The sequence below is a fragment of the Haliaeetus albicilla genome, chromosome 7, assembly GCF_947461875.1.
Source record: "Haliaeetus albicilla chromosome 7, bHalAlb1.1, whole genome shotgun sequence".
Taxonomy (NCBI): domain Eukaryota; kingdom Metazoa; phylum Chordata; class Aves; order Accipitriformes; family Accipitridae; genus Haliaeetus; species Haliaeetus albicilla.
The window spans coordinates 9,490,470-9,516,331 of NC_091489.1; the positions used below are offsets into that span (position 1 = coordinate 9,490,470).

Genomic DNA, 25,862 nt, shown 5'->3' on the forward strand with positions numbered 1-25,862 from the left:
GCGCAAATAAATGTCCAGGGATGAAAACCACACCTTTCAATTGTGGTGCAAGTTTATGCTGCTTTAAGTGCTTGTGGAATCACTCTGCTAGAATGCAGTTTCATAGGTGGTTTTAAATTAATTAAGACTGTGATGTTGCTGAGAAGGACATTCCCACCCACACAGCTTGTGCTGACAACATATTCCTGTTTCCCCTTCTCCTTGCATACATTAACAGGTGTTAACACTGATCCAACCTCCTCTGTAGTTGCAAGAAACACCAATGTAAATGCAAAAGAGGGGACGGAAGCATGCAGTCAGGACAGGAGGAAGGGTAGGACAGAGGAGCCTCGTGGTAGCATGAGCTTCGCTTGCCTCAACCCCAAAGACTGCAGTTCAACACTTAGCTTAAACAGGCTGGAGTATTTTTCAGCAGGATCAGTTCCCTGACCAGCCAACATTGTACAAATACGGGCACAATAAGGGGCAGCAGTAATAAACAGCCTGAAACAGGAAGAAGATAGGACTGCCTTCCAGAGCACTGACAGTTTAAATTGACCCACAGTGTTCACTAAAGCATACTCATAGATTGTACAAAATTTCTATTGTTAAATTGTAGCGGTTCCTCCAAGATGGATGTACTACTGCCCAATAATCATTTATCAAAATATTCCTTTAATTTGACATCTACTTGCCCCAAAATGTACTGCCTTTTCCAATAAATTAGCTATTTTAATAGAAAGGTAAACTTTTTTCTGGTAAACAATGCTTTCCTGTAGCCTTAAATTCAGATCAGAAACTGTTACTGCTACAAGGTAACTAACAAGTTTTAGTTACACAATGTGGATGAATATAAACAGAATGTCAAATCACAATTTTCAGAATGTAAACAAATCACATTATCTCTATGGTTAAAATGAAACCCTTGCTATGAGTTATTATCAAGGGTAAAGGGTAAGAAAGTCCTTCACAACACACATTACTGATAATGGCTTGAAACAGGAGCTTAAACCAAGATTGAGAACTCATTCTAATACATAGAGACTGTAGACTCCTAAATGAAGAACAGAGGGATGAAAATCCAGAAATGCAATCTATATAACATTTTTTTCTGCTTAGAAGCTGTCGCGGTTTAACCCCAGTTGGCAACTAAGCACCACGCAGCCGCTCACTCACTTCCCCCCCAGCCAGTGGGATGGGGGAGAAAATCAGGAAAAGAAGTAAAACTCGTGGGTTGAGATAAGAACAGTTTAATAGAACAGAGAAGAAGAAACTAATAATGATAACACTAATAAAATGACAATAGTAATAATAAAAAGATTGGAATATGCAAGTGATACACAGTGCAATTGCTCACCACCTGCCAACCAACGCCCCATTAGTTCCCGAGCGGCAATCCCCCCACCCCCACTCCCCCCGGTTCCTATACTAGATGTGACGTCCCATGGTCTGGAATACCCCGTTGGCCACTTTGGGTCAGCTGCCCTGGCTGTGTCCCCTCCCAACTTCTTGTGCCCCCCCAGCTTTCTTGCTGGCTGGGCATCAGAAGCTGAAAAATCCTTGATTTTAGACTAAACATTACTTAGCAACAACTGAAAACATCAGTGTTATCAACATTCTTCTCATAGGTAACTCAAAAACATAATACTGTACCAGCTACTAGGAAGACAATTAATTAACTCCATCCCAGCTGAAATCAGGACATAAGCAATTACACTTCTTTTAGGAGATGGGAGCTGTGCTTCTGCATATAGCTAAGACTCTCCCCAGTTGAATACCTCTGCTTTGGTTTTTGAAATCCAGGGACAAAACAATTCTTAGGATCGCTACCCTTATAAGGCCATCTAGCAGATTTTCTCACTTTATCCCTTACACATAGGCTGTATGTGGCCCATTACCAGCAGCAGTTTCTGACTGATTTCATGGAACACAGATGGATGTAATAGTGATATTTTCTATATAAAACCTACTGGTTTACACACTAAGCCAGAAAGAAAATCTGAATTCAGTACTCTGGCCAGAAGAGTTCAAATTCACGTGCTGCAGAAGGATACTTCAACTTATCTGGTAATAGTGTTACTAAAGGAGAACCTGTAAAGGAAAGATAAACTCCTTTCCTGCTGAAGCTCTGCCATTTTGTAGTAACGAATTCAAAGTTCAGGCAAAACAGAAAAAAAAAAAAAAAAAAAGAACATCCTTTCATAGCTTTATTGGCTCAGCACTCAGGAGGGGATGTCTTAAGTTCCAGTTCTACTCCAAAACCATCAGATACATTTTAGCAAGAAATGATGGACATAAAATTCCAAAAAACAAAGCTTCCAAAACTCCTGCATGAATGATGTATGCACTAAAACATATTGTCTAGTGAGTTTCCTACCTTGCCACTTTCTAGCCCTATGAGTCCTAACTCTTTGCAGCACAGTAACAGCACTTTGAAAGGACTTGTAGACACTTTTCCCTCAGATCTTTTTCACCTCAGCAGTCTTGTAACTTGTTGGTTAAGAATCTTTTAAAAGTTAGGAGATAGACTGGAATTCCCTTTCTACAGTTCCCTTTAAGTAGTAAAATGAATCCTCTCCTTGAAAAAGTGCTTTTACCACTAGTTTATTACAGAAAAGGGGGACACTAACACTTCATTCTCTCATGCACAGTTGCAGAAAATAGGAAACATAACAATTTGGAGGGGATCAGAAGTGAACAGAGGTATCTTCCTGCTGTCCACATTCACGTACAGACACTCTTCTACTTGCTAGTCTGTATATTAATTTTTAATTATATTCCTAATTCTACCCATGCAGTACATGTGAAGCATGAGCACTTAACATGGCATTCTTGATTCCACTTGGAGGACAAAACAAATAAAATGTAAATGTCATAGTATCTAGCTTGTTAGTGCAGAAGACCGTTATTGAACGTTGCTCTTAATCTAAACTGCTATATGAATTACAGTTTTGGAATAACATAAAACAAACCAAAACACCTTCTTCAGTTCAGGAACAATTTTTTCCATGAATAGTTATTAAGAAATGTATTTCAATAAGTAAATTTTAGATTTAGCCAGAGCTGAGAAAAGTCTTGAATACTGTATGTACTTAGTTTCTGTACTTACTACTGGCTATGAAAGCAGACTTGGGAAGAAAACTTTATCTAGCAACTTTCATGAAGAATAGCTTAGTAAAACGCTCTTTGCACAAGCATCATCAAAGAATTCTGGACCCTTTACTACAATATTTACAGTCATATATGCATAATGGTAATCTGTTAGACTCCATGCTAAGAGTTTTAGACTCACTGCATGCTTGCAGCAAACGCTATTAATCTGTACCTAGTTGTTTAACCTGGAGATGCTGAACACGTTGCTGACAACCCTGTGCCTTGTCATGCTGTTAACAAGAAGAATTACCATGTCTGAACTATATTTACCTGCTGTGTTTTCAACCCTCCAGTCAACTCCTAAGCCTTCCATGAGAACTTCATCAATGATGTCAGCCTTTGACACGTGAGTAGTTAATAAATCTGAAGCTCCATTTAACCAGTTGTTGGAAAAGAGAAAAGGGACACCCACTTCTGCACAGACAGAGTGGCAGTGAGATATTCCTTACTCTATCCTGACTTTTTGCACACTGACTGGAAATTATTTCAGTGACTGTCTGTCCCCACTTGAAGCTTTTGAAAAATACAGCACTATGAATCTTCCAGGACCTCTAACGGTTTCACTGCTTGCTACCCACTTATGAGCAGAACCTGTGGAGTGGGTCAGAACACTGTTAACCCTACCTATGACAGGGTGCCAAGGAGGCAGGCAGGAGGGCGGGCAGGCAGGGCAGCAACAAAACAGGTTGCCGGGAGAGGTCAGGGAATCTCTGATGTTGGAGGATTTCACAGCTTAACTAGGAAAACCCATGACTGACCTGATTGAGTGCTAGTGACAGGCCCACTTCAAATGGGAAGTTGGGTTAGATGATCTCCAGAGGTCCATGCCAAAACCCTATCATTTCCATGATTCAATGAGTGGCTCCAAAGGCAGCAGACTTACCTGTTTGCTGTTGCTTAATGACAGTACCACATGATTTAACATTCTGTTAATGTTTAGGAAGTTAGAATTGCAGCCATGAATGTTAAAACCCTATGAATATTTAAAAGAAAACTTAAATTCTGATTAAACTCATAGCTAGTTATGTTCAGAAGTCAAAGCTCCTTTTTTAAAATTAAATATGTATTTCTCAAACTCCACTGAAACAGCTGATTCTTCTACAAAAAACGAAGCATCTTTTACATATTAGGGTATAAACAAATATGTGCAAATATCCACGACTTGAATTTTGTCCAGAGAAGAGGAAATGCCTTTTAAAAATTAATCCTTATACTCCCTGAAGTGTTATAGCCTATTCCACACATCTCTAGAATTAAAAGCAACCAAACCAAACAATCTTTAACACAAAAGGGTTTTTTGGTTGTTTTCACCTTGTATTTTTCCCACTAAGGTGAAACATGTTTTAGTTTTACTAAAAAGGAGAAAATTTTTAATGTAAACAATTTCTACTCCATTTAAAATTTGTTTAAAGATGGACTTGTTTGGGTTTTTAAGAGGATGCTCTTACAGATAACAAGTCCAGAGAGACTGCTCCAGGAAGACTGTTTCAGCAAAACAAGGGGAAACAATGTATTTCCTAACTGTTGTCAGAAGAACATATAGAATTAAAAAAACCCTTGAGAACGCAAGACTTTGCTAACACCTTGAACTGTGTCCAAATAAAGAAAAACACCATTCAGGACTTCAAACACAAATGTGTGCTCCTATTAGCTCATCCACTTACATGTTAAACATTTGCACCCTGTACTAGCTGAAGCTTTTTTTAGTCCTAAAATCTGACAAAAGTAGAAAAATAAAACAATATAAAGCAATTTGAAAAGCCTTTATCCTAGTATTTTCACTCACATAGCTCTAAATTAGTTACAAAATGGGACTGTTACTGAAAGTGAAGCTTGCTGGATCAACTCCTCTTTGTCTTTGAACTATGAGTTGGAGAACTGATGTTTGTTATGAGTTTAGTATTCTCTTATACCATGTGGAAGTTTTTTATTATTTTTCAAGCTTATTTTAAAACTGAATGTATTTTCCAGCTGTTTGCCCTCCTACGTGATGTTCGTGTGAAATTTATACCACACTGTGCCAGTATATGAAAACGCTTTCAAATAATACTACAGTATCATTTGACAGCATTTTGCTAGATGTGAGGTAGTAAGTCTTGCACACAATTCTACAGGCTGACAGTTTAACAGAATGTGCATTGCCCATACAAAACAATACAGAAAAATTGTGGCACCAAAGCAATACGCTTGGAAGCAAAGCATCACAATTTCCACAGGCACAGAGTTACCTTATGATAATATTTCTGTAAAGCCTGAAGGTAATTTCAGCAACCAACAAACTCCAGATAACGTTTTAGCAACTCACGCACCTTCCTGACATTCTTTGTCGCCAGCTCTAACTGGCTATGCTTCCTGGACACGTGAGAGTAAATTAATTAACATCACCTCTATACTAGCAGCAAACATACCACAGTGTTTTTCATCATGGCTTTAACAGTGAATCCGTCGGAGACCTGCTGCTTGCTTTTCTTCGCGTGCCCCAGGGGCTCCTGCTGCTGGGGACACCTGTCACCTACGGGCTTTGAGGGGCCTGAGCCCGCTTTCTCCACTACCATCTCCCCACCAGCGCCCGCGACGGACAAGAAGCAAAATATTGACTGGAAAAAACAAACAAACATCAACGCTCCGCCCCCAGTAAGTTAGAGAACGCAGTAGCTCTACCTCTGTCCCCCTCCCAACCAGCGACACCCCCCCACACACCCTTCCCGCGCCTTCCCTGCCCCTGACAGGCCTCCTCACCGGCCCCTCGTCCCTCCCCCGCCAGCCCCCTTCTTCACCTCAGCTCGTCCCCCTCCTCCCCACCGCTCCCGCTCCTTCCTCCCCAGCCCTCCATCACCACCTGCTCTTCTTGTCCTCCCTCCCCCGGGGCCTTTCTCCCCCCCACCCCCGCCGGCTCTCGCCCTGCCTCACCCCCGCCGCCACCCGCCAGGGTCCCCTCAGCGGCGGCCGTTGGGGGCGGGACGGGCACGGGCTTAGCACGCGGCCCCGGCCTCGCGCTCGTCTCCAGGCAACGCGTCAACAACCCGCCGCCTTGCCGGCGGGGGTCACGTGCGCGGGGAGGGGTGGGGGGAGGCAAAAGGTTAACCAAAGAAACCCCCGCGGCAAAACACCACCCCCTCCCCCGCCGCGCAGCCCGCACCGAAAACCGGGGAGGCACGCGCGCCGCTCGGCAGAAATTAACGGATAGTAATTAACAAGGGGGGGGGGGGGGGGGGGGGGGGCAGGCGGTCACGTGAGGAGAGCTGGGAGGTGTGAAGAGGCGAGAACTACGTTACCCACAGGGCCCCGAGACGCCCGCCGCTCGCCCCCCCCCGGCGCATGCGCAGCCAGCTGCCCTCCGCGGCTCGCGCCGGCGGGCTGGCAGCCGCGCGGCGCTGAGAGCTGCCGGGGAGCGCTCGAGCGGCGGGTGCGCGCGCGCCTCCCCTCCCCGCTCTCCCCCCTCTCCCCCCTGCCGCCGCCGCCGCCGCCATGATAGGTGAGTGAGCGCCTCAGGGAGCGAGTGAGCCCGGATGCAGATCCGCCCTTTCCTGCCCGCCCCTCCGCTGCCTCCCACGCCGGCGTATCGGCCCCCGGGGGCGGCGTTGGGCTCGTTTGGCTTCCCTCGGTCCCCCTCGGCACGTCCGCCCCTGGTGCCTCGGACCCCGCTACGGGCATTTGCGGGCCCATTTGCGCGGCGCTCGGTGGCCGCGGTTCCAGGGGGGCCGGGCCGGAGCAGGGGCCCGCCGGCTGGGCTGTGGCGTGCCCTCGCCTCCTGCTCGCCGTCGTTACTGCGCCTGTGGTGAAAGCACTTGGTGCGCTTGGCGGGGCCCTGCGGAGGGCTCGGGGGGTCAAAGTGCGGTGGGTTCAATGCCCTCCTTCTTTACCCCCTGTTGGGGGATGACCCAGCAGCGGCCAGCCCGGGGCTTGTGATTGAGGTCATTCTTAAATTATTTTTTATTTCCCTTCAGCGTATCGATTGTAAATAGTGTTGGGCAAGGTTTGTGTGACTTGTGAACTTTTTTGGCCTTGCCTAGTATGTATATGTGTTAGTGGTCTGGCATGGTACTCGCTGGTGGTGATCTGAAAAAGCAGCAGCTTAGGCTCAGTCGTGTTGGGAATTTGGCCGTTTGGTCCTTGAGTTGACTTCTGTACCCATCTAATGCTGGTATAACACGTGAATTGGTTGTTTCAGTAGTGGGTTTTCTTCTGTTACTTGTAAGGTGAATCCGTACCTGGGGAGTCCCACAGGATCCATTTTGTAGCCCGTGCCTCTTGTTACACATTTTATCTTGCTTTCACTGTCTCAATTTTATTTGAAGTAAAAGCTATAAAATGTAGTAGATATGCTTCTATTATAACAATTCCTTGCCGTCCTCAGGCTTGCTGTTTCATCTTCAGTGTAGGTGTCATAGTTGCTCTCTACATAAGACCTGATGAAGTTGAAAAGGATACAGTTTGTTGTCAAAACATTTATTGCTTTTAAATTAAACGTCTCAAAAGTGTCCAAGAATCCTATGGGTCTTTCAACTAGACACAGTTTTTTCTTAGCAGCATATGAACATTAGTATTTGAGTAATGTTCTTTTTCTTTCAGCTTTGCAAAAGCTAAAAAGAAAGTTAAAAGCAGTTATTTATGTGGTATTTTCAGTCTGTATAAATATTTATGCAAATGGTCTCTTCCTAGTTGTGGGACCTTAGGTTTTCTTGTCATTTGGACTATTTTTTTTCTTATGTAGTAGAGAATATTTTAAATTAAAGGCTTGGCTTAAGGAAAGCGGAGAGGGTCAGGTATTCCACTGTCTTTCATCTTGCAATGTTATCTCCCCTGCTGATTTGATATCTTGGTATAGTATACAAAATACATGTGTTTACAGAACTGCAGAGTGTGTTTGTTTTTGAATGCTTTAGAAAAGTAAGTTGAGTGTACGTAAGGGACTGCCTGTGTGGTTACAGAGTTGATGCCTCTAGCCCTAGTACTGAAATCTAAATGTTTACTTACTGCTCATGAAGATAACATTTATATGGCTGAGGAATTATAACTAGTTTCACTGTGGCAGACAGAAATGTTTGTGAATATCGATTATGAAATGTACATCCCAGTTAGTTGCAAACTTATAAACGCAGCTTTACATGAGTTGCAACCTTAAATGATTTAAGCAGCAGCCTGTTTTAGTGGAAAACCAAAAAATGTGACACATCCCTCCACTCCCCCCTCTCCCCTCCCTGAAAATACAAGAATTGTCTTCAGATTATATGATGTAGAGACCTCGTCCAGTTTCCTGCATTCTGAAAAGTCTCCTCTAAACACTTATGAGCTAGGAATACCATGGGAAAATTGGGGGTAGGAGGGGAAGGGTGAAATAATTTGTGTAATCTGTGCCCAATTTTTTGACCTGAGTGTTTAAATAATTATCCTATGAAGCACATGGTGTATTTTCCAAAGTGTTTTACAGTTTCCTATCTCTGGAAATGTTTTATGTCCTCATGAGTCCTTGTGGCAAGGAGTTCTAGAATATAATTGTGCAACACATGACAATTAATTCCTTTAATTGATTTTTAATTTCCTATCTCTTACTTTCTTTTTATATTCCTTTGTTCTTGTGCTGTGAAAAAGGGAGAAAAACCTGATTAACATGTTAGTATTACTATTTTTTCTTATTCTTTCTTCTCTCTCTATTTTTATTCTTATTTTTTGTCCAGGGAAATAAGGGAAGCTTTTAACTCCATCTTCCTCTTAAGTGTTTGACCACGCTCATGGTTCTTCTTTGAACTTCCCCCACCCACCATGAAATTTTTTAAGATATTTTGCTGAGGAAGACTTTTTTTCCATAGCACCTGTCATTCCAGAAGAGGTTAGACAATTGACTTGTATCACTGGCTTTTTATAGTCTTCATATGATTTCCCATCCTGCTTGTTATTATGTTCTCCTGCCTTGTTAGTTTTTGCTGACTGAACGGAGATTTGTGGAGAAAGATTTGCTTATAAATGAATTTCTGAATGCTAGCATATTACCTGGAAAAAAAATAAATTAGTATACGCTTATTTTCAGTAAGAGGTTATTCCTTGAGGGAGGCCTTCAGAATATGTAACTGTATTTATTTTCACCGGTGTGACCTCTGCATTTAGAATATCATAACAGTAAGTTAATTATGTAACAGTCCATTTGTGTAGAAATTCCGTGGACAAATTTATCTGGAAAGTCCATTGCAGCTGACACATGCACAACATTGCACTGAGTTCATGAGTGCTTCTGGAATTTTAATTCTTGAGTATATCTTTGAAAGTATTTATTAAGGTAAATGGTGAAGGTGGCTCTTGCTTTTATAAATGCTTTTAGAAGATTGTACTGTAATGTGCTTCACTTTTAAGTAAAGTTGCCAGAACGATTCCTTGGTGGTCCTTTCACTTATGTGTATATTGCTTTTTTTAAAGTTACAATTTATTTATACTACTTGCTGATGGGCTGCTCAGTTAAGAACTTAAGGTAACTTCTCTATAGAAACTTATTTAATTTTATTTTAATAATGAAAAATAATTATATAAATGAAGGAATGTTTAGGTTAGTGTTTTTCATTTTGACTAGAGAATACTGTATGTATATATTCTGACTGATGCTGTATAGGAATCCTTGCATACATTACTGACCATTGGGGAGCCAAATTCATTCTGCTTTCCATGTTTGTAACAGCGATACAAGTTAAATGAGCTGAATGTCTGCTGTTTGAAGGACCTGTGTCATACTTCATTGTCTTCTGTCAACCATTCTCAAAGGAGTTTACTGTAGATGAAAGCATTTCTGTGGACGACTTCTATACTACCACTTACCATAAGCTTGTGAGACTTCATGTCATATTTCCAGATTTGTGTCATCTTTAGCCACTTTGCTTCCTAGTCCCCATTTTTTTCTGCATTCACATTTTCTTAGTGGCTTTGTTGTGCTTCAGTGGAAGCACAGTGGAAATGCCTATCTGTTGCAGCTAGTTCAAAGCTTTACAGCAGTGCAGGTAGTGAAATTTAGAAAGCATGAGTTTAATGGTAAGTTGTGTCCAGTGGAGAGAAAAGGGATCAGGCTAAAGGCCTGATGAACACCACCTGCTCTGGCTGTTTCTCTCTTGCAATGCTGGGCTGGTTAGGTGCCTTGAGAGCTCATTTTCAGGGTTTTTGGCTGGGGGTTGGGTCTGCTGGTGACTCTCATCAACACTACTGTTGCTTAGACACAAAGTGGTGATTGAGATCAGCCTTACTACGGCTGTTTTGCAGCTTCCAGCAGTTGTGTGCCCTAAACAAGACTAACTGTGCTGATGCCTAGAGCTTATTCTATCATGTGGTCAAGAACCAAGCAAAAATCTTGGATAAAATTTTAACCAAACCTGCGGTTTTGGCAGAAAATAATATTTTATTACTTACTGTAAATTCTGTCCTAATAGTGGCTCCAAGGTGGCTGTGCCAGAATCGATAAGGTATGAATACTTGCATACTTTTGCCTTATGTTTCACTTGTTTTAACATACCTTTTTGGACTGTACTGACATGCATGTAAATTCTCAAACAGCTTAACTGTATCGTATTTTTGACTTAACATACAGAGAGCAGCCCCAGGCAGAGTATGCTTAGATTTTCAGATAGCAGCAGAAACCCACTGGAGCTGTGCATAGAGAGCACGTTTTAAGCAGCATTAGCTTTACAGTAGGGTGAATGACCTGTGTTTAGATCATGAGTTGAACGTTGAGACTGAGACTTGTGGTATTAAAATGATGCTTTAAATTTGACATTTAGATTTGGCAAAAAGTTGGAAATTATGTTCTGTTGGAAAAAAACCAATTATTTCCTCAGCCCTTTGTCCAGAAGCTTTCACAAATTTGTCACACAGTTTCTTAGAACTTTTTTTAATTTACTTCAATATTTGAAGGATAACATTTTCTTAGCATTTTTGATACAAGTGACATTGGTAAAATACTAGATTGCATTTTTCTACCTTGGTCAGAGCAGAAAAAATGTTTATACTGAAGATCTCAATGTCAGGTCTTCATTTCTTTTTTTTATTTTTCTTTTAAATACAGTCTTATCTGTATTGCAGTGTTATACAATTTTAGTCTGACTTTTTTCTTTTTTTTTTAACTGGCTGAACTCTGTAAGGTCTGATAAATAAACTCGGTACAATGTCCAGGTGGATGCATTGCACTGTGCTTGTCTGTTATCGCTAGTGTCATAGTTCTGTTGCTTCACAAGTTGCTGTTGGTAGTGCTCTGTCAAGATGTTGGAGAGCTTTCGTGAGGATGCATAAAGAATATAGAACAGGGCCTGAAGTATTCCACAGTGAGTTTGCAGCTAGCTGACGTACAACTTGTTGTTTTAGAATGATTATTGATGATAATTTTAAGGCCAATTGTTTTCTAACACTAAAACAGGAGATAGAAATCAATATTAACTAATGATGTAGTCATGGGGTAAAAGATATGAAGAAATGTAGAGAGGGTTATATTTAAATATGTGTTTAGAAACAGAGCATAGTTGTTGTAAGCCAGGAACTAATGAAATTGATAACATATTTTGTAATGAAGACTTTATGTATTAAATACCTTGTTGACTTAAATAATTAAGTATTCATTGATTCATTTTCAGTAAAGTTTTTTAATCAGCAATTACAGAAAAATCTTAGGTAATTTAGTTTAGAAAGAAAAATGTATGTAATAACGATAGGGCTCATGGTCTGCTTGGTATAGTTGTGGAATTTATTTATTATTTATTTGCTTTAAAGGATAAAGGTGGTCACCTAAATATGAGGATTTAATCAAGCTAAGGGTTGCGTATTTTTAAGTAAGCACTGAAAGACATCAGTTGACCTACTAGCGTTCCAATTTCCTGTTTGCACTTCTTCCATATTAGTATCAGCATCAGGAAGACAGTGTGGTCAGAAAGTGTAATAAACTGGTGTTGTTTTGAAGATGATACAAGATAGTCTTTGTGCATTGAGAAGAACTGGACAAAGGCTTTCCAGAAGCTTGTGTACCTAAGTTAATTTGGTAAGAGAAGTTCTTCAGTAGCAAAAATTACAGCTCTATAATTTGATGCAACATTGCTAATTTGTGACCTGTGGTAAAGAAGTTTAAGATTGTAACAGGAAATGTGACTTCAAGAGCTAGTCATAGACTATCCTAAACAGCAATTAACCCTTTTTGCAGCTGTTTAGCAGTGTATAGCTTTTATGTAGGGACCTTGTCACAATAATGTTGCCCTTTTATAAATACAAACTAATCAAATCTACTGTTTCACTGTTTGTTATATTAAGCAAGTACTATTGAAATCAGTAACTACTTGTGTTAAAATTCAGAAGAAGAGACAAGATGTGCTGGTTTTGACTGGGATAGAGTTAATTTTCTTCGTAGTAGCTAGTATGGGGCTGTGTTTTGGATTTGTGCTGGAAACAGTGTTGATAACACAGGGATGGTTTGGTTACTGCAAAGCAGCACTCATACAGAGCCAAGGGCTTTTCTGCTTCTCACCCCACCCCATCAGCGAGTAGGCTGGAGGGGCACAAGGAGTTGGGAGGGGACACAGCCGGGACAGCTGACCCCAACTGACCCAAGGGATAGTCCAGACCATATGATGTCATGCTCAGCATAAAAAGCTGGGGGAAGAAGAGGGAAGGGGGGACATTCAGAGTGATGGTGTTTGTCTTCTCAGGTCACCGTTACATGTGATGGAGCCCTGCTTTCCTGGAGATGGCTGAACACCTGCCTGGCCATGGGAAGCAGTGAATGAATTCCCTGTTTTGCTTTGCTTGTGTGCGCGGCTTTTGCATTACCTATTAAGCTGTCTTTATCTCAGCCCACGACTTTTCTCAATTTTACCCTTCCAATTCTCTCCCTATCCCGACATGGGGGGAGTGAGCAAGTGAGAGGCTGTGTGGGACTTAGTTGCTGGCTGGGGTTAAACCATGACAGTCCACAACACAAGGCTAACATGGTCTAATGTTATTTGATATTTTATACTTACTGGTTTCTTACCATGGGAAGCTAGAAGTTCTGTAACTTTAATAGTTTTCTTTTTAGATGTCAGGATTAAGTAGGTTTCTTTAAAGGTTTAATTAAAAGGCAATATAAATCCAGTGGAAATTCAGTATACAGTTGGTTCCCCAACTTCTGTCCCGCCCCCCCCCCCCCCCAAAACCTCAACAATTTTAAAATTAGACTATGGAAGTATATTTTCAAACAAGGAAAAAAAAACATTGCTCAGCAGAGTACACTGTTGATAAACAACTCCTTCAAATGCTTCTCTTTTATGTGTTGGAAGAAGAACCCAACAACAAACTGCAGATTTAATGTATGAATATATTTTTCGTAAGGAATTGTTCCAGGCATTTAAGCATTTTATTTGTAGCACCACAGTACCTGAGGGTTTTGTAAATACAGAGCACCCCCCCTGCCCCATACCTGTAGTAAATACTGTAGGTATAACATGGGAGATGGATGAAGGTTAATATGTACACTGAGAACATGGGCTAATATGAGGTTTTATTTACATATTAAAAATGATGCTACAGCAGTGCTGTCTTTGGGTATTGCTGCTTCTCTTGCTGTACACTACTCATTTCTGCCCTTACACCAGCAAACTAATCTTTCAGTTGCAGCAGAGCAACCATCTGTTCAGGCACACTGAATAAAAAAACTGTTTCTTCTGGATTTTTTTTTTTTTACATCTGGGTCAGTTCCCTGAGTTGGTTCACAGTGTGGCAACACAAAAGTTAGGTGGGTGTAACTAAAGGGACATCCCTTAACCCCATTTCATTGCTTGACCCTTTAAATTGCCAAGTCCCATACAAACGGTGGTGTTGTGTAGTGCAGCTGATTGCCACCTAAAGAACATTTTGCTCCCTTCCCTTCTCCCTTAGTACCCAACCGTGTGTTCCTTGAGCTTACATTGATACTCATTTGACTTGGGAGTGAGCTAGTTAAATGGCCTGGGTTGTCAAAATGCCTGCTTACTTAGAGGCATGGAAGGTTTTTGTTTTGTTTTTTTCATTTAATACTCTACATCTGCTTACCATTGCATCAGCTGAAAACCAGTGTTAGTGCAAGGGAAGTGACAATCTGCAATTGGATTGGCTGAGCTATTTCTTAGTCAACAACATTGGCAATAATGTTACCTTCCTGAAAACCTGAAAAAAAAGATTAAAACTGGATTTGAAGGAAGGTATTGGGACACCTTCGTGGAATTTTTCAGGAAATATCTCTCAAAGAACAAAAAACATGAGAGAAGGACCAAAACTGTTTTAAAAATGTAGAAGATAGGCTCTAGATCGTTAACATTGGCAGGTCAGCATTTCTGTAGTGAATGAGAGATGAAGGTAGTAGTAGAGACAGGTTGTGAAGGGTTTTGACAGTGAAATATGATTCATACAGCAGTAATCAAGTTAAGGGAGAATGGGAGCCTGGGTGAAAGTTTTAGCTACTGGATAACCAATCACTCCTGTATGTTGCACTCTTTTTTCAATGTGTTGGTAATCTTTACTTTCTGCATAAATATTTCTATTTCTCATTATTGCAAAAATAACCTTGAGGAAGCAAAACGAGAATAAACTCTCAGAATTTCTCTGAATTCAGACTAGAAAATAATGGTGCCAGCTTAGCGACCAAAGGAAGAGTATTTTGGGAATTGTCTACTTAAATATTTTGATGATCTCATGCTGCAATTTTGGGTTTCTTTCTTTGTTGTTGTTGTCCTGATGTTCTATTTTGGTTTATGTAATGCTATGGATAGTTCCACTACAATAGCTACTTTTCACTGGAATAATAGCTTGAGTTGTGGATCACTATTACACCTACTTCATGAACATGTGCAATAATGTTTCCGATGGTTAATTTGATTAAACAAAACCTAAATCTCAGAATTTCAAAGGCTACTTGCATTTCATATGCATGACCTGTTTTGCTGGGATTGTTCTGAGCCTTTTTTTCTTCTGCTAGGGTAACTGTATTGTACTGTATGTACAGAATTGCAGCATAGAACATTGTGTGTTTTACTGGATTTATATTTTATTGATTATTTTCCTACAAAATGCTTTGTAAGACTATCAGCAAGCTTTTAGAAACCTAGTGTCATATGAAAAAGTTTATCTTCAAAAGACAAAGACATCTGGTTTCTGTTAGGTATACGTGAGCATTCTGGATTTTTTTGTTTCCTTGAAGAGGGATGGGAAGACTTTTTGCTTGGATTTCTTTTCCAAAGAAAAGTAGCAAGGGGAAGGAAAGTGTTTTGGTTTTTTTTATGTGTGTTTTTTTTTATTTGTGGTTGGGGGGGTTGGTGTTTTGTTTTTTTTTTTTTTAAATGGCCACAAAATTGTAATGTCAAGACACATTAGAAACTAATTAAGGAGTGGCTAAGGATGTTCTGTTGCAGTTTTCTGAGTCTTTCAGATAGGGCCCTACAGACAGAGTATTGATCTGGCAGTTTCTTAAAATTATTTCCCTTTGCCAAAATCCCCGTCCTTTTTTGTATAATCTGGTTACCTAGTGATGATATATCTGTAAAGAGAGTTGTAAGTGGGTATATATGTATGCGTGTTAATTTAAGATCTGACTCTGTATTGTGCCGAAATCTTTTTGTGATGGTGTTGTATAAGCAACTTCTGATCTAGCTGAATCAGTAATGAAAAGATTTTGCTACCATTTCTTTTTCCCTTGCTCATCCCTCCTATTCTCTGCTGCCGTCTCCGTGTCCTGCCTCATTCCTTTCACTGACCATAATACTAATTTGACTGTTGAAGTAGCTCAATGTGGTATTGTAGCAAAAAACCTGTCCATTTTTGCTGAATATCATCCTTAAGAAGGGCCCAGTGAACACCGAAGTCAGCTCAAGATAAGTGGAAAATGCAGAATGAGATAGCAAAAATGGGACTAAATAATTTTAGCAGGGTGCTTTTTGATCTGTTTAGTCCTTCCTGTGCATCTTCACCTTCAGTTGTTGTGGAATATCAGCTCCTGCTGACATTGGGAACGTATCCAGAGTGACAAACAATTTCACAGTCCTTTGGACAAAAGGCATTATAAAGGAGAAGATTATTTAATTCCTATCTTTTTCTGAGTGGCAAAGATAGATAAACTGGAAACAAGTTTTGTAGTAGGAAGGATAAATTCTTGCATACGTAATGTGTAAATATAATGTCTGTTGCCAAAACATTTGGTCCAGCCTATCTGTGAGATGAGAATAAAATTAAGAAGTTCAAATTCTACTTATTCTCAGAAACAATTAGGAAAAGACCTATGCTAACAAATAGGGACACTTAAAAAATATTTTGGAACGCGTAGCAGCAAATGCTACTGCTTAGGAGTCCCTGCTAATGTAATGTATGTGTCTTCTGTAGATACACTGAAAGCCGAAGACATTATTGGATTCTGTTTTGATAACATTGCCTCAAAGTGGAGTAGCTTTCTTTATTGGAAATACATATATCCCCATTTACTGAAAAAAACTAATTGGACTAGCATACACTGTATCGTGGAACTGTCAGTTGCATAAGTGGTCAGGGCACAGAAGCAAACAATACTGAGAATGGTGTAGGGTTTTCATGCTGTTATATTTAGTTTCTACTAAAGCCCATGGGAGAGTAAAACCATTAGTGGGAACTTTGTTGCTTTGCTAAACAGGTTTATGTGAAAGAGATGCAATGCATTCTTTTAAATTTTATTATTTAATGATTTTTTTGGTTATGTGCTGTGTATAAGTATTGTTGGACTGAAAATCAACTTCTAACACAATGTAGCCAGTGATGTATGAAGTTTTCCATTAAAAGAAAAAAAAAATGGAAATGTTAGAAATGTGCAGCTATATACCAAGAATTCACAGAATGCTACTACAAAGACTGGTTTAGAGATAATTAGCAGACAAGCTTTAATTATGTAATTGTCAATTATTTCACAATACATGATTTCTCCCTTCTGAACTACAGTGTGTGGCATCTTGCAAATGTTTGTGTTTTATGAGGACTTCCTTCATAATTGTAAAGTAACAATTTTAGTATGGTAAATTATGTTCTTGAAAATCTGTATTTTAACAATTTTTCTGTTTCCAAATGTTGTACCTTAGGCCTCTCCCAGTCCCTTTGTATTTTGATCAGTGCAAAAGGAGTAGAAAGATGGATGACCTTACAAAATAAGGACAAAAATCCATCAGATTTATCTGATGTAGAAAAATCCAGGAGTACCCTCTTGTCTGTTTTATTCCTGAGGCTGGACAAGATGGCGAAAGAATTAGTTCATTGCTGTGCACTTTGAGGCAGACTGAAGCCTGCCTGATTGTACTAAACTGGCTTTTCAGCAGTAACTCTTACGTTGCATCACTTTTCTCAATAAGCATGTTCACATCTACATTAGTATTGTTAAAGTTTGACTCAGGAAAAATTGTAGCACAAAAGTTGTTCCTTGAGTAGTATGAAAATAACTGTGAGAGATTTGTCACGTTATTACAAATTCTCTGTTAAAATGACAAGAAACAAGAAGAATCATTTAAGTTCTCCAGCCATTAATCAAATATTAAATTCGGGTAGATCTTAAGGGTAGAAATTAATGAACAATTAATTGTGGGACTGGCTTTTATTTCATGCCCTTGAGCAATTTGTACAGCGGTAGCTGGTATTTGTGCTGGTAAACATGCATCTCTTCTGAAGAAGGCAGTCTGATTAATGAATTCTCATGAATTCAGCCAAAAGATTACAGTAAATAACTTGTCACAATTATGATGCATTAAGTACACGGTAGATTTATGTAGGACGTTTCAGTGATGTCTTTTTTTACAGTGACTACGTGCCTGTCATGGGTAAGCCACAATCTTCAGCAATTCCTTCTAAATATATTGCAATGCCTTCCAAAAGAAGTGGCATTGTAAGTTATATGCTGCAGAGAAATTAACCATGTTAACTGTTTTCCTGCTTTGTTATCTCTAAGCAGTTACAGTACGTTTTTACAGCAGAAGTTCTTTCTTGGACTTTGGAACCGTTTGAGGCCGTCTGCAGAAATTAGTATCTCTATTCATGCTGACAATCTCAATGAAGGAGAGTTTTTAAATTCTGACTCTTAAAACTAATTCAAAGCTTTCATCCCTTCTGATGACCTCTGAAATTGTGATATTGTATGCCATTATTTTCTTCTCCATTTAACTTTGGAGGGTGGAAAACAGTGATGACGACATCTGAAAAGAATGATGGGCCATTGCCCGTTAAACATCTCCAAAATAAATTATCTGAATCCTGCATATAGTTTTTAACCCACACCTCTCAGCTTTATTTCGGTTATGATTGTTAAGGAAGACTGATGACTTTATATACTCAGCTGAGCTCAACTTAGAGCTAAGTTGAAATGATGAAAGGAAGCTGTTTATCAAATGAATGATTCTCAAGGAGTGCCTTGCCATTAATGTCTTCCCTTTTTAACCTTGATTTTGGAAATCTGACCAATGAGATTCTGTGTTTATTTTCTGTATATGTCAGCAGTTCTTTTGTTATGTATTATTATTTGTCCCTATAGCAGAGGTCTTTTGGTAAGAAAACAACAAAAATATTCATATGTGCTTTGTTTTATTCCATGCTTTTGGAAATTCTTTTAACAATCTCTTATGATTTGAAGTCACAGTTTGTCTCTGCCTCCAAGCTCTAAGCTTAAACCCCTCTACTGAGAGTGCACGCAATCCGGACGCGAGTATATGAAAGAAAAGCATTTAGAAGTTGATTTGATTTATTGTTTAAAAGCTTCAGAAGCTGGTGAAGATGAATGAAGAAACTAATTGAGGAAAGAGATTGTCACTCCATGGCAGTTTAAAGGACAGCAAGGTTATAATATATTAATGTGTAGGAAATGAAAGCACAGCTTTTTAGAGAGCAGTTGCCATGAGAAGGTGTTGGTTGTGCTGTGTTATTTGTGAAGGTGGTATGAACAATACATTTGTTATCACAAGAGCCAGACATCCTTGTTTGCTTTAGTTTATCTGTGAAAACTTACTCCTGTGATTACAAGTGTCTGAAATTTTTTTGGTGTGCTACATAAAGCAGTAGGCTTACATACTAAGCTTGCTTATGATGACATAGGTGAGCACTGAAGCAAATTAATTTACATTTGTAAATTATTTGTGATATATAAAAACCACAAACAAATGAAAAAGTAAACTTGTCTTTCTAAAAGCAAGATACGCTTGGTTTTGTTCATCGCTGTTGTGATGACCAATGTCAGTGTTGTTTTGTTAAATGTAAAGCTTTTCTGCATGATGACATAGTTCCACTACTTCCTTTTCTTTGGTTTTTTTTCCAATATTTTCCTGTTGTTTATTCTGCTGTTTTCTGTATCTTTTGTTTAGCACTTCTAAATGTTTTGCTCAGTGGTGAATTTCCCCTCCTAGTTCATTGATTCTTTTTTTCTAGTAAATTTAGATAATAGAACTGTCTTGTGTCAGATCTAATATATCAGATATAATAACTTTCAGTGTATAGAGCTAAGGTTATTTAGTTAACTTCAAAAGAGTAAGAATCACAAGAAACTGAAATATGTGGGCTTTTCCAAAACTACTGTGTGAGCTATTTCTCTAAGACACCCTTTCCATCAGTGGAAACATTAGCACTGATTGAATTTTTCCCTTCAGAATTCAAGGAACAGTGTTCAGCTGCTTTCTGTCTTAGTCATTTTCTCTGTGTGTTTTCCTTTTTTAAATATGCCAATCCTGTAACTTTCTGGTAATGTGCTTTGAGATCATGGAAAAAGTATTTTCCATTTTCTTCATTGGTGTTAAATAAAGGGATTGTGGATGATGGAAACCAAAGTGGTTCATATTGGACATCGTATTATATCTCTGGCATATGGTTCTCCTTTCAATTTTAATATTTTTGATGAGCTGAAATATTTTTGGAACATTTATGTTTGCATTTCTTCCCTTTTCTGTTACAATGTCCTCTGTGGAATACCCTCAGTGGAAACATATGTTCAGAACTTCAAAGTAATTATACTATTACTAAAAGCTTCATAATCAGATTACTGAAACTAAATGTTGAAAAAAATGGATTTTCCTTTATCCAATCATATCAATTTCATTCTAGTCTGCTCTCTGACTGAAGAAACATGGCAGGACAAAGTCAAAGACTGTTTAGAATGTCTAAGTCTGTTATAGACCAGTTCTTGAAGAAGAAAAGGGAGCTTAGAGCAGTTTTTAGTCTGAGAGCGCGAGATTAAAAAAAAAAGAATCTCTATATTGCCTATCTGAATGGTAAATTTTTAGTTGTAGATACCTCTGCTTGGCAAACTGGATGGGGATGTCTGAAGCATGAGCTTGTCTCTCTGATAATCGACACTTCCTCAGAAGTAATAGGTTCACTAGGTATCTAAGCTGCTTTGTTTAAAATACTGCCTTTATTACCTTTTTTCTTCCTGTAAGAATAAATTTGTTATTGTGATCAAATGGTTGTAGCCTATGTTGGAAAAGCTGTTTATTACCAGGAACAGTTTTCAGGGTGTACAGTCTAATATATTGATTAAAAAATAAAAAAAAAAAAGGGGAGGGGGGAATACAAACCTTTTGTTTTGCTGTAGCACAGTTAGGGCACAAGACTTCAAATTCTTAGATTTACAAGACGACATCAAGAACAGGAACTATACCTGATCTTCCTTTTTCTTTATCTTTTGTAGCTCATCTGGAAAATACAGGGTCTTTTAAGAATGAGATGTTGTTGTAATGGCCTTGAACAAAGAGGTTGTGCCTGTTACGGTCTTACCAGGCCCTGGGTGTAGCAGTCTGTTGACTTGTTACTTATTTTTTTTTCAAGCTATATGAAGCTATGGGCTGAGCTTCAGGTTGAGTATTTTGACTTGCTCGCTTTACATGATTTTAAGGTATTTTATTGATACTAACTCTGCTACTGCATGAGATCTCGCTTTAGCCTGGTGTATGCTTTATGTAAGCAGATGGAGTTCTGAGGCAGATAAATTCTAAAATTGGTTAATGATTAATGATTTGAATTTTTAAATTTTCTGGTTTTTTTAATGGTCTTACTTTTCATTCTGCTTGCCTTCATTGTACACAATAAAGTAGCAGATGAAGCTGAAAAGTTTCTTTTACAGTACTTTTAACAATTTCCATTAGAATTATCTTGTTGGAAGCAAATATCCCATCTGGTTTACTCTTTAACACAGCAAAACTCCTTAGTGAGCTGTGTGGTGGAGCCTGGCTGAATTCCACACAATGAGGCTCTTGGCCCTAAGCAAGATGAGCACAATCTGTTTCCCATATTTCTAATAAAGGAAAAGAAGAGTTTCTTCATTTGCTTCTTTGTTGCATTATGTTTACGTTTTATGCTTTCCTTTCTTAGAATGGCTGCTTTCCTGCTGTTTCCATTCTTTTTTTCTTTTTTTTTTTTCCCCAGTACAGGTAAAATGAAAGTGCATTACAGTATTGTGAAAGTACCAAGCACTGCTCTGAAATAACATTTAAACTCAAAGTTTTAAAGTATAGCACAGTGCTTTGGCCACAACCATCTCATTAAACATCTGAAGTTTAAGGGAGACACTCAGGAGCCGTTTCTGTTGCCTTACTTATTCTGCGGATAAATGCAAGACTTGAGTAACCTGTACTAAACCCAACAGGACTCACACAGCTGATCCCAGCACTGCTCTGAAAGTTTGCCTGTGCTGTCTGAATTTAGCTAACTGCTTCAATCCATAACTTTATTCTCCCATTTGTACCTGAGAATTATTGAGAGTTATATATACTGAACACAAGTTGCTTTTACTGTGCTGCGCATGCAGCTCTGCTTAGGTGTTATGAAACCACACCTCTGAATTCATCTCTGGATTAAATTTACTATTTTTCATTAATACGAAGATAAAATTAATTGCATATTTTAAAAGTAAGAGTCAGATACTTTAGAATTGTATTTGACACCATGCAGTTAATTTAACATTGTATCAAATCCGAGAACACATGCTGTGTGTTTGCATACTTACTCTTTTGCAGAGATTTTGGGTTCTTAGCCAGGTAGTATCCTGACTGAAGGACGTGTAACTTGCATTAAAGTGAGCAGGCTGTTTTGTGACACTAGCTTTGTAAAATCATGTCACGAACGCATTTAGGATGTGATTTTTTTTTTTTTTTTTATTCTCACTTGTGTAGGGTTTTACATTCAAAATGCCAAGTAATACTCAAATACTGGTAAATAACTCTTGTTTATGATATTACTTCTATTCAGTGACAGACTTAAAATGTTTCTCAGGATGCACTTCACTTCTGAAAGCCTGGCGTTTCCCTACTTTCATCTGACAGTGACAATAGTTCCAACACATGTTTTCCATTCCTGATTTTTCAATATTAAGAAATCAGCATTTCTCTTTAATGTAAGTAAAACTGAAAAAATTAAGCACTCTCCATGGGTAATAGAGGAACTATTGCTGTAATTCTGGTAAGGAGCTAAGATGTCCTTGCATATCACTATGTGAAATGAGTATTCAGTATCAATTCCCGTTTCATTTCAAATGTGTTATTTTAGAACTGTTCATATAATCAGTTTCCTGAACTAAGAGAAAGCAGACAGCCAGCTGTAAACCAATTTAGGATGCAATTGCCACACACAAAAAAATCAGATAGTTGATTTCATGTGAATACAGCTTTTGAAGTCTTATTTCATTTCTAGACATGAATATCATTAGGCAGCCCTTTGAGGACAAAGGACTGTGTGCACAGGGAGAATTTTGATTTACTTTCCCATTTGTGCAAACGGGGGGGGGTTGAGATACAAAAATCAAGAAATGTTTATTTTCTTTGTTCATTTTATCTAAATGAAACTGTTATGCATATCTACTTGCGTATCATTACTAGAAAATTAGACTTTGTTAACTCAACAGTGATGGCATAGTCAAATAAGACAATGCTGATTTCTTCAGAAGGAAAGTTTGAGTTAATTTTACTGGTTCCCAGCTGGATTTAGATGTCAACTATCTTAGGAGAAATAAGTGCCTTTTGGGAAGGCTTGTCAACAGTTTTGACCATAAGGCAGTAAATGAAATTCTTTTTGTCCTTGGGGTTTATGTCAGGAAAAACAGCCTTCCTGCGCTAATGCATTACTGAACAGGGCGTGAACGAGAAACATGAGGGAAACAGGTATTTTGTAGATGATACAGAATCAGTACCCAAAAGCCTGAGCCTCCTTGTTTTCCCCAACATAATCAGAACCAATTCATCTAAAATTTGTCTTTACAAGTATATAGGTAATGTGTCCGTGGAATGATGATACAGGCAATAAAGACAGACTCCTTTATTCTTGTATGTTGAAAGCGTAGCAGTAAAACACTTAGTCCCATGTACCTCTGAGGCTTTGCCCTTTTAACCTTTATCTGTGCTGGACGCTGACTGCAAGTTACAGCAAGCCACTCACTAATGCCTTATATCTTAATACCAGATTTTCAAATACTGTAACCAAAAAGTCTGACCCAAGCATTTGAAAATTACAATGATAGATGAGGAAGGCCAGACCACAGCCTATTTAAGCCTAGAGATGGGGGTGAGATGAAACTGCTTGCTAGAGGTAAAAAGCAGGAGGGAAGAATTTTTATTCTTTTAAGTCCTGCTGCTAAAGATGTGGAGTTCTCCTCATCTGTACTTCTGTGTGGTGGAATACGGAGAACTTGGGACGGAGAGTTCTACCTTTATCCTCTTCTTGGGTGGAGGTAGTGACCTGTTTTCCTTCCTGGTGTTTTCCAGCTTTCTCTTCACTTACAACCATTCATACCACTTTGATAGTGATATTATTTAGAACAAACTTTCCCCTTCCTGCTTTTTCCTATGCCCAGCACCCTTCCACAGGCCACGTGACCATTGTGGCTGCTCTTTTGCCTTATTTGAATGAAGTGGTGATGCTCTGGGTCAGTTTGAGCTTCATGTGGAGGCTTACCAGGATCTGACATGTTACATAAAATGAACACTGTTGAGCATTTTGAGTTCTCAAAGGTGTGTCTCTACCAGATTTTTATATAAGCGGTGGCTCTGCCATGTTTTTGTGGCAGCATAGGAGTATAACTTCTTGTGAGAGTAACTTCATATGAAGATATTAATCCATTATAATTCATGTGTGGAGGACAAGTCTCAGTTTTTCTTTTGAACCTAATGTCATTTGGAGTTCTGCATTTTGCTATCTGTGAAGTCCAGCTTTTTTCTAAATATCTCACCTTAAAAAATTTTAAAGTATTTCTGGAACTCAAATAGGTGACCAAGAAGGTGCAGTCTCTTATGCTGTATGAAGGACCTACAGTATTGATGACATGTACTTGGGATTTTTGTCTTTCTTAAACTGTCCTAAGTAAAAAATTTCTCAGTCAGTATTTCAGTAATAATGCTTCTGAAATTGAGTATTTTAAGTTATTAGTTGGAAGTTAAAAAGTATCTACTTTTCATTTTTTCCTTAAATAAAGGCTTTCTTGTTTTTTTACCCTTCCTTAGAGAATTAAATTGTCTAAATGTGTGTGAGTACAACACTCTTGAGAAATGACAAGTGATATTGATTTGTCTCCTACTCAGTCCTTCAAGCAGAACATCCTTTTCTTTAATTTTTTTTTCATTCCTATCTACAGGTATGGGCAAGATAGGAGAGTATTGACTATTCTAAGTGTTTGCCTTCAAAGCCCAGGAGATAAGCTTTGTACCAAAAGAAGAAGAACAACAAAATCAAATCTCAATGACAAGTATTTGTATTAAACTATCTCCTTCCCCTCCCTACCAGCCTCCAACATGAGCACACATAGATGTGGATTGTCATAAAGCTAAGATACACAGACAGTTCTTTTCACGCTTCGGATTAGGTTTTTGTCCCAGCTGGCTGGGTCCAAGGACATCCGTCCTAATTTCCTTCTTAACACCTGTGTAAAAGATGGCATAAAGCCTACATTAAGTAACACTATTGCTCATGTAAGTTAAATCCAGTGTTAGTGTAGTAGCAGACTAAAAAAATGTGTTTGTGGGGGGAAAAGGCAGTTAAAACACTAACAGTGTTTTCTGTTTTTACTTAAACGAATCAAAGATGGATTTCTGGTTTTCATATGACTAAAAGTTTTTAGTGCATAGGTCATTGTTTTACTCAGAGAGCAGACTGAGCTTTTGAAGTGGACTTGCTTTCCTTCTACACCAGAATTAAGTAACTCTACGTATAAATCTGTTTTTTCCATGGTGTTTTAGTGATGCATCAAAGCTAATTTTGCTCCATTGAGTAAACTACAAAAAAGTAGTTTGGGTGTCTAATTCCTACTTTAATGTCCTTATACTGAATGCCATTTTTTCTACATCTATCTAGTTAGTGTCATGTGCATTGTAGTCAAATATGTTAGTAATATGTGACATAATTCTGCGTGAGCCATCTATTCCATGACCATGAAGAATGAAGTCTTGTGTTCTTTATGTACAGTATTTGGTGTCAATCATAACTGTTTAGTAGTAGGTATTTTTTACTATAGTAAAAAGTGTTCCAAATCCAATTAATAATATTTTTTTGCATCATAGACATGCTCACTGGGATATACTTTGTTTAATACTTAATCGAAGTAAAATATTCTTGTTAAAGGGGTCTATTTCAGAGTAATGAGAGCATGAATACTTTTGCAGTATAACTAAATGCCTGGAAATCAGACACTTCAAATCTGCAGATAAGCCAAATTTCAGTAGATAGAAGGAATTTCGTTGTTTTTACTGATCTATTAAATTAATATCAGCTTTTAGAAGGGGGTGTAGAATGCTCAA

General features: G+C 38.7%; 2 protein-coding genes across 6 annotated transcripts in view; one reads left to right on the top strand and one right to left on the bottom strand.

The window, feature by feature from the left end:
* PACRG (parkin coregulated) overlaps window positions 1-6,432 on the bottom strand; it is a 257,202-nt gene extending 250,770 nt beyond the window's left edge. For 2 of the 5 annotated variants that reach the window (XM_069786896.1, XM_069786895.1), the window contains exons 1-2: window positions 6,043-6,237; window positions 5,541-5,729 (exon numbers count right to left, since the gene is read on the bottom strand). In XM_069786896.1, coding sequence (XP_069642997.1) covers window positions 5,541-5,687 — 147 coding nt within the window. In that variant the 5' untranslated portion in view covers window positions 5,688-5,729; window positions 6,043-6,237. Of the gene's footprint in view, window positions 1-5,540; window positions 5,730-6,042; window positions 6,238-6,411 lie in introns of those variants that run through there. The other 3 variants (XM_069786893.1, XM_069786892.1, XM_069786894.1) reach the window with 3 other exon arrangements.
* Window positions 6,433-6,500: 68 nt separating this feature from the next.
* Window positions 6,501-25,862, top strand: part of PRKN (parkin RBR E3 ubiquitin protein ligase) — a 767,561-nt gene continuing 748,199 nt past the window's right edge. The window contains exon 1 of the mRNA XM_069786113.1: window positions 6,501-6,607. Coding sequence (XP_069642214.1) covers window positions 6,601-6,607 — 7 coding nt within the window. The 5' untranslated portion in view covers window positions 6,501-6,600. The remainder of the gene's footprint in view (window positions 6,608-25,862) is intronic.